Genomic DNA, 16,769 nt, shown 5'->3' on the forward strand with positions numbered 1-16,769 from the left:
ATATTCTATTTCTCATAGTGGAATGTTTTACAATGTTCACAATAGGATGATGAAGCTCCCACAGTTCATCTGTATTCTATTTCAGGAAACATTTATGGAAGGTGAGCAAGCAGAAAAAAAAAGTATGTAAAACCATGCACACAGAAAGATATCTCTCAATATTCTATGAGAACTGCTATGGAGACTAGACTCAGGTCCTGTTAGAAATGGCAACATACATAAATTTAATCACATTCATAAATAACTACCAATTAGAAAATAAGAGAATAACCTAAAAATAGTTTGAAAGTACATAATTTTTGAAACGGAGATTTTTGTCTGTTTATCTGGGGTTTGGTTTTGAGTTGTTGTTCATGTTTGTTTTCTTTTTTTTAAACACCTTTCCCTACATGGGTAACAGCAAGGTAATGAATGTTCATCTGAATGAAGTTAAATCTGTAAATGAACTAGATCTGTCTTCAAACATTTCAATTTTAGTTTCAGTTCAACTGTGCCAAAAATCCACACTGAATGTCAGTATGGAATCTCAATTTTTAAATTTTACCTCTGAAGCACTTCCTGAAATTTAAATAACTTCTAAGTCTTTCATTTTTTTGGTAAATCTTCTATGACTTGCACTTGCAGAGGTTATATCTAACCTCTTTTCATTTCATACTTCACAAAACAAAGACAGAAGATCCCTTCCTGACATATTCAGCATTCTCACATTGAAAAATATCACTTTCAGAGCAGTTTCCAGAAGACACTGAGCTAGTCTATAGTTGCTCTAACTGAAATACAGTTCAAAGCTGTAGGGTTCAGACTGCAAGTTCAAGAACGTAAAATGACAGGTCATCACCACAGAATTCTGCAAAACAAGTTTCTATCAGAAAGAGATGAGTTTCAGCACCTTGTCCTTAGGAATAAGTCAAAAGCAGTCCAGCAAAAAAAGGATGAGAAGGCCAACACCAGCCTGCCAGCCGTGCAATGCAGCCCTGGGCAGGCTCTGCCCAAGTACTCACTGCAGAGTGACAGCCCAACTTAATTTGCAGGAAGAATGAGTGGGAAGGTGTACAAATCAATCACTGCCCCCAGCCTGCAAACATTTTGACAAGGAATATGACATCCAAGCAGGGATATTTGATGGTGGCTTTTCCATTTGTTTTGTAAGAAACCCAGAATAATGACTGAGAAAACACTTCTTAGTCCTTCAGGAAAGAATAGCTTTACACAGCTATAATGTAAATGCTTGCATCTGAGGCTGTCTTGATTCCATTTCTAGAGGATGGAGGAGTCAGTGCACAGGACACAGTTCACTGAACCCTAGTACAGATTTAAAACTTTTCACTAACAGAGTGGGTTTAGATGCTCATGTCTGCATCAGGGTGCATGTCTGTTTCTCTCCATTAACTAGAAAAGCCCACTGACTACCTCATATGTACTTTTACTGTTCAGACACATACATAGGTAGACCCAATCTTGCCTAAAATAATCACATTATTTCTAGTATCATCCACTCTCCTCCATCTAACCTGAGAAATTAAATCATACAGTGGTAAGGACAAACTTTTTGCAGCACCTATGCAACTTCAGATACACAGAACCATTTTCACCCATAATAATCATCATTGTCATCATCATTATATCAGCTTTTCCAAGTCTAAGCTACTGTAGGATTTGTCTCACCTTGTTTTGTCACTCTCCATATTTTAAATGAATGATATTTGCAGAATATAAGAATAAGAATATAAACCTTCCATAAATGAGATTTACTTACATCGTGCTATCAATTTTCCACATTGCTCCCCCCAAATATTTTCCAGTTTTTATTTCCATAGATGGAGAAGAGAGATTATGTAAATTCCTAACTATTCCTCATCTACCAAGAGGCATTCTTTTGTGAATAAGCTTCATATTCTGAAATCCTCTCTTTCAATGCAGCTGCTTCTTTTGTCCAAGATACTGTGGCAAGCCCCACTATCTGCTATCAAATGAGCACAGCCAGCAGCAAAGGGTCTTTAGGGGAGGAGGGGTGTCAAGCACAAAGTCAGTAGCTAGAACTGACTGCAGCTGGCAGGGCAGAAACAGTACAAGCATTCACCAAAGTGATCCAACATATTCTTTAATGTACCATTTTGCTACCTTATGCTCTAACATTGTTCATGGGCACAGTCTCAGGACTTTTCAACCTCATTAGGAAATGGAAGCTAAAGACAGAACGGTACAGATACAATTCTACAAATTTAATTTCACATGTGATACAGCAAAATAATTTGTATTGAAGTGACAGCTGAGGTGTAATTACCAAAGGAGAACAAAGTGTAGGTAGGGAGATGTAAAAGTGCATTAGGAAGGGGCAGGAGGACATGGGACTATATAACAAGCAGTCCAAGGAGCACATCAATAAAAAGAATGCAACATTACAGCCAACCCTTCAACCAGTGATTCTGAACAATCTTTCTTGCCACTACTGAAATTGCAATTGCATCCATTACTGTACGTGCAGTGAAGTAAAAGATATTAAATAAGCAAAGGATTGTCAAATGAAGATCTTGACAAGATATCTGCATCCCTCCAACTCACTGATGTGAACTGTGTGAAGGAGCTGGTAAAGCTGTTTTGGCCGAAAGACAATGACAGCAAAAAGTACAGCAGGTAAAACTGGCCCTCAGTAGCCTTTCAGCTGGAATGAGACTTTAGTTCCAGCCACCAGGAATGTGAAGAAACAGGGCATGCAATGTAACTATTTAATCTCCAGACCTAGTCCTAGTTTTGAAATTGTATTTTAAATAACTAGATTCTACACAAATGCTCAATAAGGAAATGGTTCCTTGTCCCAAACAGGTCATACTCCAAATGGTGAGAGAAAACAGCCAAATCACCTCTAAGAAAGATAGAATTTATAAAAGAGTATTAATGATGTCACCTGGGGGCTTGAAAGGTTCTTTTTAGTATTTAATCATATCTTTCTAGGCATATAAGCTTAAAACAAGAGATTTGAGAGAGAACTAATGAATTCTATCTTAATGCTCTAATTTGCTTTATCTCAGTATTGTGTCCTATCTTATTTCCATGAATAGCTGGTGATTCTGAAAGAGACTTTCTGCATACACTAAATGGTTAAAGCAAAGTGATTAAAAAACTTATAATATACAGGCTGTTTTTAGATATATATGTTATCAAGAGAGGTTGTGCAGTACTTGCTTAATTAATCTTTGCTGTCTTAACACATGAACCAGATGTACTATTATGTTCTTTGTTCTTCCCTAAAGAGGGGATGAGCTGATTATTTATCTCCAAACAATAGGAGTTCATGTACCACAGTGAAGAATTTTTTTTAATTGGGGAGGCAATCACTAACAAGCCTCAGCTGCAACTGCTTGATGTAAACACAGCACAAATTTGTTCCTGGAGTATTAAACGATGTTCCTACCAGTAAGTACATGAAACCAATTTCTAAGTAAGTGTGTAGAGAAAGAGATGGAAAGGAAAGAGTTTGGAAGGAGGAAAACTCTATTTTGTCTTTCATGTATTCATATTTACTTCTTTGATACACTAACACATTTTCATAGATAAGTTAAGATTGGAAGCTTCAAATACTGTTTACAAATAATGTGCAGAGAGAACAGAAGTTAAAGAAACTGTTGGTTGATACAACACATTCCCTATATTATATACCATGCCATCTAAGACATGTGAAAGGCACAAGGGAATATATAATATGTTCACAGGGCCACAAGAATACTTTGTGAAAGTTATGAACAGATTATATACTGAAATTAAAGTCATTTATACACTAAATTTAAAGTAAATCAAAAAAGTACAAATTTATCATAAATCAATTTCACAAAGCCTTAAATACAGCTACTTCCTGGTCAGCAAATGCTTAGGGACAGGCTACACAAATAAAAAAACTAAGATCAAAAAGCAAGGAAGTTTAGAAATCAGTAAACTGTTCTAGATAAGATATTTAGGAATTCACTTTATCTTCCTGAAAAACTTCATCTCATCTGAAGTCCTCACTCCTCATTCCCTCTCAATAGTCTATCCCTTGTCATAACCAAAATTTCTTCCATAAAACTAGTTTCCAGTAATTCACAATGATTTGTTTTCCTAAATACACTGTTTTTAAGCCATAGAGTAAGGTTTGAAACATATAAGCTCTTCACAGAAATAAGGTAAGTTTTCTACTTTAAATTACTGTAAAGAAAGAACTCATACAAAACAGAATAGGATTTGATTAAGAAAGCTTCCTAAGAAATCATAAAGCTGTATTATCAATATACCTCCAAAAATGAGAATGAGATCAAAACAACATTATAGGTAAAACACTATTAGCTTTTCTAAAATATCTTTTCTGCATCAATTAAAATTAGAAGGAATCAAGCACATCAGTCTCTTCAGAATTTTAATTAGAAAGTACTACTTGAAGTAAGAATACTTTTATTTTTTTTCACAGATATGCTCAGAGTTGGAAAAAAATAGAGTCAGCTATTTGGTTAAAAGTAATGTTTTCTCCTTTCTTTTTGCTTAACAGCAGGCTCTCTCAAGCTGCCATAGTCAGTGCTAAAGTGCTAACTATGTCACCATGCTGTGCATCACATTAAGTTCCCATTTCAGATCATGAATTTCTGCCAGATTAGTCCAGTAACCAATAACAGAAAATGAGAAAATGGGAGTTATTTATTACCTCTTATCACCATCTTCCCAAACCTACAGAAAATCAACAGAGTACTGAGATCAATACAATTCAGTACAATGAGATCAATAGATTACTACACTTTCTAACCAATAGGCAGATCCAGGAAAACAAAGTCTGTCAGATGCATAATATACCTATAAAAGGATACAGGATCAAAACCAGTTAGGTTCAAATACAACAGTAAGAATATAAAATTGTCTAAAAAAAAAAAAACAACCACAGCTGCAAACTGACAACTGCTAAAAAAGATGTTCTAACAATACAAAAATAATCTTTTAGGTAAGGGCAACCATGAAGTCACAGGATCAAAAGGCTGTACTACAAACCCACTTGGACAATAAACATGTGGGGATATACAGATTATATATGAATGCTGTGTGAGACATAGGATGTTACAGAAGACTAACAGATATTTTGTGCTGGCAAGATGTGCCTTAGTTATCTTCACTGCACTCTGAAAGAGGAGGGGAAGTTTATTTAGACCAGTAATGAGAATGAGATAAGCCCAGAGTCTACAGTTTATATTTGCTCATTCCTGTCACTGGAAAGCTCTAAAGATCTTCTGACTGACCAGATAGAGAGAAATACAGTAATTCTAAATAGTTCTCATGAAAAAAAAACAAAATTAAAACATAAGCTTTTAAGAGCTTTTTCCATACAGTTCATTTTTTTGTAAAAATAAATGTTTCCCCCTGCATGGAAGTATAGAAGGATCACTCCAGAGATGACACCTCCTGTGGTCAGAATGGATTAAGCTGTGCAATTTTATGTACCTTCCTCTGAAGCAAGAGGACAGTGAAATGCAGTCATTTTCAGGTTAAATCAATAGGACAGAAGCAGAGGCTGATCACATCCTCTCTTGTAATTTTAGAACTCAAGAAGTGATAAAAATAGGGAAATACATGAGAATATATTTGCTTATATTCCAAAAACAAAATTCAAGAAAATCTACATACACAGTCAACTCCAAGAGAAATGTAACTTCTACAATCATCTTCCTTCTGAATATTCACTACTTAATGATTCCACCTTTCAACAATGTATAAAATAATTATTCAAACATTTAGATATTTTTGTACACAACTGTTCAAGTCTCCCAAATCTCAGCAGCACCTAATGGATATATAAAGCAAAGGCACTCTCCACAATCAGATGTGTGATATGCTTCAATTTAGTCTTGAACCAATTTGCAATATTATCTATTAGATAGATAGAAAGGATTTTTTTTAAACATTCAACCAGACAACAAGAAATCTCCCTGCATTATGAACTTTGTTAAGTAAATAATAAATGTTAAGTTCATTTGAGAACAGGATAGAAATATATTCTTCCAAAGTCACCCCCCACACTGAGGTAGCTAATGTCTGCTATGAATTTCTCCATTATTTCAGGTAAAATTTTAGCAATTCCTCTATCCATTCATGCAAAAATAGAACAAGCACAACATTTGTGGAATCTCAGAGTAATAGGAAAGCAAAGGAAGGTGGTTTAATAGAATCAGCAGGAACTTTCATTTTTCCAGCATTTCATTTATTTTTAAAAAATTAAAAATTAATCTACTTACTGACATATAACATCTTGTACTGACAGTACAAGAATATGCTCTGTATTTCTTGCATACTCTAAAATAAAAATGGCTCCACTTATCTTTGTTCTTTTTCATAATAAGGCCTCTTAGGGAACACTGGAGAACAACACACATTTTAAACCAGACCTTTTTCTGTAGAAATTCACCCACCTGCTCACTTTTTAAATGGAGAGTATTCTATTAGTCTTAAATAATAGTGTTAAAACCAGATGCAAAATGTTGCTATGAGCAGTCCCTCCAACAGCAATGAAAGCTGGAACACAATACAGCTGATCTAGCAAAAAATGAGTAATTCTTATTCTGTCAAGAGTTGTCAAATGTGGAATGAAAAACTTCTTATTTTTAAACATTAATACAATCAGAGCTTGCAGAAGCGATTAAGAGTGCTTTCCATTTGAAAAAAAACCCCGTTAAGTTGACAATACTGACAGAATTGAATCACAGAACTACAGAATCATAGAATCAAATTCCTCTTTATCAAATTGCTACATCAAGGGAACCTAACATAATGCAGTAACAGAGTTAGAACTATAATCAGAATGTGGATATATGGTGTCCAGAAAGGCTGTGACATCCGCAGGCCATAATGCAAATCAAGTAAGTAGAGAACAAAATCAGGCATCTTTCCAATCTTGCAATTGAAATTTTACCATGGCTGTCAATTTACAAATAAAGGGCAGTTTAAACATTAAATTACCATCTGAAAAAGAAAGGCATAAAGCATGCTTCCAACACAACAGGACAAAGAAATTTTTCAGGTAAATCGCCTCATACTGTTGCAGTTTGTATAAAGAATATTAGCTATTCCCTATTCTATTCATGTAAGGCAGACAAGAAAGCAAGAAAATAGAAAACAAATATCTCCAAATTCTTACATTCCAAGAAAGGGCACTTTTTTTCCTCTCTTAATTACAGAAAACTATATTCCTCTGGCTCCCTCCAGCTGGAATTATGTTATGTACATCAGTGGTTTGTATGTTTCTCATAGACCCAGATCATATTGGGGTCTTTGAGAAACACACAAACCACTTAACACACTACTCAATTTACTGAGTAGGCACACTATTGCATTTATTTTAACTTCAGATGAAAAGTTCTTACTCTTTAGACAACAATTTGCAATGCTATTTATCTTTACAACAGATTGAAAAATTTTAGGTTTGTTACCCTTCATTCCAAATTCTTACACATTTACAACTAGTTAGTTCTATAAATCTGTGACGCTCTTAAGAAAATTCAAATGGTTTTCTTAGATCCAGCATCAAAGAGATAAGAAATGTCCCATAAATGAAATACAGACTATGTGTAAGAAACCTGATGTGTCTCCATGTACTCATAAACACCCTTCCTAGAAATCTCTGACTGCAAATGCACTAGAGTCAGAAGTAAATCCTAACTATACAACTATCTGAAAATATTTGCCAAATATAAAGAGTAACATTAAAACCAAACCTGGGATGACCTAACTTTAGTGCATTAGAATGAAAATGTAAACAAAACTGAAGTTACTGATTAGTTACCTATTTGGTAATTTTCAGCTATGATATACTCTGTGAAGTTATCTTAGGTGTTTTACCAAATATTCAGGGATGTACTACCAGAAATAAAATATGCAAAAGTATGCAAGATAAAGGGCTTTGTTCCATTTTACCTTAGATAACATCATAGCTCAAAACTACAAGTAGATCTAATCAATCCTCTTTATGAAAAGCTATTTCACAAGAAAGAAAAAGCAAGATAAAATGCCTCGAAAATGAAAAATGGCCAGGAGAACTGAATTGACTTGAAGAAGCAATTACTGAATGACTTTGGTAGAGGAAAAAACATTGGTTAATTTTGGCTTGTAAACCATAACAACAAGATCTACTTCCTCATTGATTGTGATATGAACAACTCTTACCCTCTTCAGTGTAAAATGACCTCATTTAAATTAAATTGGTGCTGATAATTCTTGCCCAATGTTTTGTGCATAAATTCATTTGTGTCCTATACTAAGGCATGTTTTTATGAAGAGCATTATGTTGTATTTCTGTCTATTTTCTGTGGGAAACCTAAAACGAAATACTACTCTAATACTGAATAGATTCTCAGAACCTTTGCAGAATGCACTTTCAGCAAGCTTTACAAAGTTTCTTTGTATCCCTCCATTCTGCTGTAATTGCCCTTGGACACAATGAATATTTCCTACTCTGCACATTGGACCCATATGGAGACAGAAATAATACTCCTGGTTGTTCCTGCTGTACCAAGCAAGGAACCTCTAAGACTCCTCTGTTGTTGTAGGATGCAGACTGCACACCCAGAGTCACACAGCTTTCAGCACTGTGTGAAAGTGCACTTTCATCCTTTCACCATTTTCTCCGTATTTTACCTTTTAAAACACTTCAGCCCCATACTCAGCCAGAAACCATCCACTGTGCAAGTTCTGTCAGCACAGAATGTACTGCCCATTGGTGACTGCAATATCATCTTCAATCTGTTAAATATTACACAAAATTGTGTCTGAAGACAAACATTTTAAGAACTTGTCCTCTCAAATGCCTCCAGAAATCAAGTTTTCTAACCTCCATCTTCTTGAAGCAAATAAACTTACATTCAGTAACCTGTTAAACTAATACACAATGTGCTAAAAAAATAGTATTGTGACAAAATACTAAAGAAAACTGAATTTTCTGGATAAAAATGAACACTGGGAACATCTTAAACGAATACAAACAATTCATGTACGTACTGAAATGAAGATCCTATAATTAAAACCTCCAAACCTTCCATTAACTTTGTCTCACAAAACCTTACTGGATGTGTGCAAAGTTTGATTAAAAAGAGCACAAATCCAAGAGAAATTACAACTTTTAAGGGAGCAACTAAAAAATTATCATTTGCAGAAGTGGAAAATTGCTTCCCTTAACACTCTCTGCTATTCTTTTGTACTAGTTAGTGAGGAAGACCAAAATATTGTAAAATACTGTTATATAAGTGAGGAAGACCAAAAATGAATGGGCCCAATTCTATCTCCTGTAACCTACTTACAGCAAGAAGTTACAGCAGAAGTTGTTTGGTTTTGTATTGGTTGCAATGATCACACTTGCAAAACAAACATGCTAAGACTTGATTTGAAAAAAGGTATGAGACCATTTTAAAGACTATGATATTTAAAGGCAAAAGATTAAGATTCAAATTTTAGGTTGAAAATCTATTTAGAAAAACTAAACATTTTCAATAAAACCTACCATTAAGAGGAAAAATGAAATTTTGCTGCTCATTAGCACGGAAGTTTCACTTTTGAAAAGCTAATAACCAAAATTTTCATGTGAATAGAAACTATACAGAAAAACAAGAAGCAATAAGAAATAGCACGAAATCAGCAAGTGAGAGATCTTAAAGCAGCTGCCAGTCCTTCTTGAATCTTGACTGTGATTGTTGACCAACTTTAAAGCTAAGGCATGCTGTTTTCTGATAGTACATGGGGAGAATTAATATGCATTTGGTTCATGTACAGCCTTTGAGTTTATAAATTAAAGAGCACATAAAATTAATCATGAGTCAGTTAAGAAGCCAAATATTTGACATAAACATTTTAAACTTCTGTATGATCTTATTATTATTTCCATGCTGATCATACGAACAAAAAATTTAAGATTGTGTTATTTAACAGTAAAATGTATCAGTACTGATAAGGATAAGCCAGGTCCTAAATATTTTCTTTGAAAAATATATTTACAGAATAACCAATGACAAAGATCACTGAAATACAAATTGTTTTTAACTATTCAAGAAAGAAAAGCAATTAAATATTATGCCTAGTTTAAACTACTTTCCAAACCTATTTTAAATTCTGTTGCATTTTTATTACTTTGCAGTGGACACTTCAATATTTTTAATTAAAATTTAATGTAATATTGCTTTATAACTAAAAATACTCTTAAATAATTTATAAAATTGAGTTATTGTGTAAACATATTTTATTGCAAGTTCTTTGTCTTAACATGGTTAAGATTATATACAATTTTTTAATATCAGTATAGCTTAATCGCCAGATATTCAGAAAATAAAGAATTACAACTATTCTTTGATAACACTGCCATCTAGTGCAAACTCTAAATCAGAACAAAGCATTTCATTGAACTTGTAAATTCTGTAATTTAGCCTAAGGTGGAACTATAACATGTACAAATTGTGGCTTCAGTACTACTTAACTGTACATTGGAATACTGACTTTAGTTCTCTTACCTGGAATAACTGTAAAATATGCAGCTACACTAATTTAGAAAATATACTGTAAAATACTGTTATATAATACATTCACATTTAGTGTGTATCAAAATGCTTTTGATAGCCAAAAATAAGAGAATACAAAGCTAACATCCTAAAAAATAAACACTTATGTTCCAAGAATTTTACATGAATGCATAAAATAAACTGAAATATTACTTGGTTAAGTTTGATAGCTAACAGGGAAAGGTAGGAAATATTTCAGTAAGCAAATTACAACTGGAAAGAAGGAAGAAATTGAGAATTTCTAAGGTGGAAATGATATCCAAGAATCAAATTGATAGTAGAAAATCATCTTTACTTACACAGAATTGGTCAATATACACTTGACAAACCCAGAGGTCTTGAGAAACCACTGGATTTACTTAATTCCACTCACTTCTATAGCTATGCTGCCATCTAGTGAAACGGGATCCTCACTCTTCTCTGCAAGACTTATATTTTGTCCAAACGGAGAACAGCAGGTACATGTACCACAGCAAACACTGTTCACCTGTAAGCACCTTATTCCCTCTGCTGCTTCTTCACCACTACATTTTTGTAGCAATGTGTGCAACAATGTGACTGATTTTGGCTATGGGACAGTGAACATTTAAACACCTAACCAGAAATGCAAACAGGCTTACAGACTTCAGGGAAAAACCAAGGAACTCGGTACAGACCACAGTCCAGCACCAGGGAAAAGTTATCTATTAGCAGATTTCAGACCATTAGACAGATAAAGTACTGGATTCACAGCTACTAATATAGATAAATATTACTCTGAACCTTAGATTAAAATCACCTGTTGTGGTTGTTTTTTCATTTCATTTAATTAGAATTATGACTTACAAAAAACATTGAAAATTTGGTGAATTCCAGACTCTAAAAAAAAAATTAAAAAGTAAGTACACACTCACCTGGGAAAATATATTTGCAGTTGGAGCAACTCTGTTGTCCACAATACTATATAATATTGCTAACAATCTGTCCAGGGGAAATGGCTTTGGCCCAAGTAGGTGATTGCTGGTCTGCAACAGAAACAACACTTTTTAATGCACTTCTTAATTCCCTGGAGTATTACATAATGTTATTCCTTTGGCCTCTAGGGAGGCACTATGATTCAGTAGTGTTTCATACAGCCTACTTACACATTATGGAAAACACTGAATACATATTTATTGATCAAGATATAGAAAGATCTATTTAACGTGGCAAGTGTTCAAACTGCAAAATAAAAAGGAACATTTTTGAGCTGTAACAGAGGATTTTATGCCAAATTTCCTGTGAGCAGATTTATACACTTACTTTTGTTTAATGATCTTGACCAGTTTAAGGAATGAAGAGGAAAGGCTATGTTTTTTTTATGGCATTCAAAGAATCACAGAATGGCTTGTGTTGGTAGGGAGCTTAAAAAATTTCTTCCAAAGAAGGAGAACAAAACTGGTCAGAGTATTCCAGAGGCAAGGCAAAGAGTGTGGGTAACACTCACAGTGCACACACCTCCCACAGGTTCAGCTGGTTAAAACAAAGAGTTCAGATGCCTGAGCCCAAGGCAACTGTGCTATCAGAACACAGCAGATTTGCTCAGCCTCACATCACAGAGCTCTTGTGCATCATGCACACCCCACACCTCAGCTGACACTGATGGCCATTTCAGGCATTATGGATTATTGTATGTAGTAACATTGCATTCACTTCAATTCAAAGAAATACCAAGTCCTGATTGTTCAATGCTAAGCATTTTCAAAAGAACCAATTCTGCAAAAAGGAAATGTACTGTTTATAAGGCAGAACTGGGCAGTATTCCAACTCAGGCAGTACAGTTAGGACTACAGAGATTCATGACCCACACTTCCAAAAGTTCTTACAAGGAAATACTTGTTTCATTTTAAGTTTGTGTTTAATTCTCTCTACTTTGCCATCCAGTTGCCTGTTTTGTAGAGTACATTGATTTATTCTTACTAGCAGAGCAGCCAAGATTAAATAGGATTTTCAACAGAAAGTTTGTTTCAAAATGCTTCTGGGAAAGAACATCTCAAATATACCACCAGCACCTCTGTGGCATTAGCCATCAGTAAGCCACAACCACTCATTTCTTCAGCAAAATCAAATGTTATTTCCAACACATGTTTTAAGTTTTCAAATCCAGGAGGTGTCCCCAAAGCTACCTCTTGGCTAACAAAGCAAGCAGTGTGAAAAATCATGGAAACACATGGCCAAAAATAGATTCACCAGAAAGATCTCTCACTTACCACTGGAAAAGCATCATTCCAGGCCAACCATGCAAAGAAACCAAGCAAATTCTGCTTTTATCAGCAACAGGGCAATTAATAGAATAGTAAGTCAGTTTCTTCCCCCAGTTCACAAGATTCTTTTTTTTTCTAGTAAAAAAAACCCCACAGCCTCTGGACTGACACAATTATGAATCACAAAACAGATTTTTAGTCTTGCTATTCCTAAACTTTTAAGGATGGATTTATTTCATCTAATGTCAGCTTCCTGCCAAGCAGGTACAGACAGCCAAACCAGTTTCTGCAGCTCCGAGTATAGCCAGTAGAAATCTAATCAATACAATTTGTGGTGCAATTCATCTGCCTGAACATAGAATCTGCTTCAGTAAGAGCCAAATCACACCCCTCACTCCAATGACTGCATTGACTGACTCTGCATGGGCTATAAACTGTTTTAGATGCAGGCACCCACTAGAGTTAGGTGAATCTGATCTGTAAATCAGTCTTCAGACAAGCTTCTCTGGGCAAAGGTTTATTGACATAAACTGTCACACCAACTGAAGCAAATGAGTCTATTTATAACACCACATCTGTAATTGTTTATCCCTATATTTCAATTTCCCCCATTATAGAAATCTTTGTATGAAAATTCTTTAAAGAATATAAAAATATTTTTGAGAGAAATGCTGATTCTTGGCAGCTCCACTTATTATGTCCTTTAACTAGCTTTATTAAACACACTTTGCTGCACACAAAAATATGGCTATAGGAGAAAATTTTGTTACAGTTTTAATAAAATGTCTGTATCTCACAGAAATTTGTAGCATACAAAACAAGTGCACCAAAAATTGTTACTTCTGCAGTTCTGATGTTTCTACAGTAATCAATAACACAAAATGTAATACAGACCCACAAGTACAGTGGAAAGAAAATACTTGCTGCCAAGCTCAGCTTAGCAGGATAAAATACATACCTTCTCATGCTTCTTCATGAAGTTGTTCTTTCTAATTTTCCCATGATGCTGCAAACAACAGACAAGAGCAAAGATAATTAAAAGAGTTAATAAATAATGTATACACTACAAATAGTAGTATGTTACTCTAGATCTACTTCTTTACTAAACTTCCAGTATTTGCCTTTGATGTCACTACCAAACATTCTTACTATAAGCCCTAAAATTACACTTGCCCAGCTTCTTGCTTCACCCTGTCCCAAGTGGGGCAAAGCCAAAGCACAACATGCTAATATTTTTTGGTGAAATGCATAAGTTTTTTTTTTTTTTAATTTACTCAGGAACTGATGAGGTAGTAAAAACTGGTTTGTAATATGACTTCACACTACCATCCTCCTCATACCCTCAATCATCTAATAAAAAAAGACAGATGATGACTATCATGATTTTAAAAATGTATCCATGTATAAATCTACCAAAATTTTCACCTTTTATTGACCTCATTTCAGAATTTGGATGCTACAAAAGTTGGCAGAATGACAACCAGGAATTTAATCAATACAATACAAAGGTAGTTCAAGGCTCTTGAGCTAAATGACAAAAGGAAGGAATAGGGGAGGGTGAGGGGTAGGGAAGGGTGTTGAAGAAATGCAATGTAATTTAAAGCTGCACATTTTAAAAATTGTCTTTAAAAAGGAAGGACTACTGAAAGAAAATAGCCAAGTGCTCCTGGATCTCAACTAAAAATGTGAGGGCAAGACAAGGGCAGAAGTATTGTAAACAATGTTATAAATGAATGGATGGATTAAAAAAAATAATCCAAGAGACATGAAGGATGAGGTGTAAGTGATGTAAAATGACTGAAGAGGAGCAATAATTGTTAAACATAGTTAAGTGCTATTTCTCAAAATATCACCTGATGAGTTCTTCCTTCTTCCACAGCCCTGAGAAGTATACCTTATTAATAGACCTTATAAGCATGCTCAATGAATCAGGGAAAAAAACTCAAATAAAGGAATTATTTTTTCATTTAAATGTTTAAAATCTTATACTTAGTATTTGTGGCCATCAATACTCAGCCACATCAAAATTATCTTAGTAGATGTGGCTTTACTTGAATGACTTCTGCAGAGCTAAACAGCAGACAGGGCTTAGGTTCAATTCACATGATTTATCTGATTAAAAAATTAGCTAATTCAGCTAATACATATCAAACACAATTAGAGACAGCAAAGCAATCATTTAATCATGCCTTTGAAAAATTGACTGCAGTGCTAACCATGACCTTTTAGAGAGGTAAGTGATCAAGCCTGAGGTTACACAGAATGCTTTGGATGGAGCACAACAAACTGCATTCGTGCATTTGACAGGCTATGCTGGGATCTCCATATGTTAAATATGGTATCATGTTTCTGTTCAAGCACAAAACCCCACGTAATTCAGAGCTAATTTTCAATTAGCTTTTAATGCTGTTTTCTATAAGAACTTCCTAGATACATACTCCTATTCTTTCCTGTTTTAAAGAGTTCCAAACCAGCTTTGTTTTTTTCTCTCCATCTACTGCAAAGCTCTTGAATTTTCACATAACCAAAGGAATGGTGCCAACTATCACTTTCCTACTCTGCTGGGCTGTTAGCACTCCAGGCTGCCCCAAACTGTGACTTTATTTTAGCTGTAGTGTAGCCTAGCATCTATAGAGTAGTGCAGATGAGCAACTCAGTGACCATCCTTTTGTTTGCATTCCTTTTGCTTCTTTTAGTCCTTAGTGAAATCACTCCAGAAGATACTTTTCTGTCATCTATTCTGAATCTCATTACAAACCTGATAAAAATCATATTCTACTTCCACTGTTCACATCAGTCATACAAATACTAAGCTTGAAACCCCCTCAAAAGTGTTGGTTTTGTTGGGCTTTGAGATGCAGCTATTTCTGAAGTTCAATTTTAGACCTGATGAAGGGCTAACTGATATGCAACACATGAAGGAAAATGGTGACTTTTGCTTCACCAGTTCTTTGGAAAAAAATACCTGATAGAAATACGTTCCTGACCCCTGCTTCAAAAACCTTAGAAATTCATGTTTATTGTACAAAACTTTAATACAGTTCACGTGTAAGAGTGGAAACTCATGCAGAGATACTACAAAGGAGAAAGGAAAAAGCCTAAGTGGAAAAGGTTGTTCAGAGAACACAAGGAAGATGTGGCACTTTTTTGTACATGTTCTACAGACTTGACTCTTGCATGCTCTCCTGTTTCTGTGTAGAAACATTTCTTCAGCAAAAAAAATCTCTAACAAAGAAAATGCTCCAGCCAAGTGCAAAGAACAAGGCTTGCCCATAAAGAAAATTTGCCTATCTACACTTACTACAAGTAACCCTTCACTCTGGAAAGGACTCAACAGAAGGGTGACACACCTATAGCTTTCAGGAAGATCATACCAGAGTTTAAACTGGAAACATACTAACATTTCATCACTAGAAACTGCAGTAACTTCTCAAAATGTGTATCTATGAGGGTTTTTTTTTTGAAGAGGGAGTAATATTTTTTACAAATTTGTCCTGCCCTCATTTTCTTTAATTGCTTACACCTATCCATCACAAATGCCATGTATTTATACACACAGGCATGTATCAATATGTACTGTAATAGTTGGTACAATGCATAGAAGGCCCAACTGCCTGATCACTTTTCTGATACCTGTCTTCCCACCTACATTTTGTCAAATAGCTCAAAATGAGGCAATGAGGCAGGCTTGAGGAGCTTGAAGAGCCTGGGTCAGGAAGAGACATAAAAAAACAACTCACGGCACCACAGCACCTGTCTGCAGTATGACCACAACTTAGCTCACAGGAAAAAAAGGAAGAAAAAAAAGAAGAAAAAATCCATCAACATCTACATGGCAAGAACTAACAGAAAATTATCTTTAGCCCAGGAGCTGGTAGTAACAATTAACACATCCATCCTAAAACATGCATTACCTCCATTTTAACACAACACATACCAGCTAATGTAACCACACCTCCTGGAAAAGCAACTGCTTGTATGTTTCTGTTCCAAAAACTCA

The 16,769-nt window shown here is 34.9% G+C and overlaps 1 protein-coding gene across 1 annotated transcript in view; it reads right to left on the reverse strand.

Annotated features, from left to right (window-relative positions):
- The window catches only part of ORC5 (origin recognition complex subunit 5), a 59,655-nt gene that overhangs the window by 25,429 nt on the left and 17,457 nt on the right, over positions 1–16,769 (reverse strand). The window contains exons 11-12 of the mRNA XM_054274948.1: positions 13,728–13,775; positions 11,441–11,551 (exon numbers count right to left, since the gene is read on the reverse strand). Of these exons, the coding sequence (XP_054130923.1) occupies positions 11,441–11,551; positions 13,728–13,775 (159 nt within the window). The remainder of the gene's footprint in view (positions 1–11,440; positions 11,552–13,727; positions 13,776–16,769) is intronic.

This window comes from Melozone crissalis, unplaced genomic scaffold (genome assembly GCF_028551555.1).
Source record: "Melozone crissalis strain CALT ecotype California unplaced genomic scaffold, PUWL_Pcris_2 ptg000004l_1, whole genome shotgun sequence".
Lineage (NCBI taxonomy): Eukaryota > Metazoa > Chordata > Aves > Passeriformes > Passerellidae > Melozone > Melozone crissalis.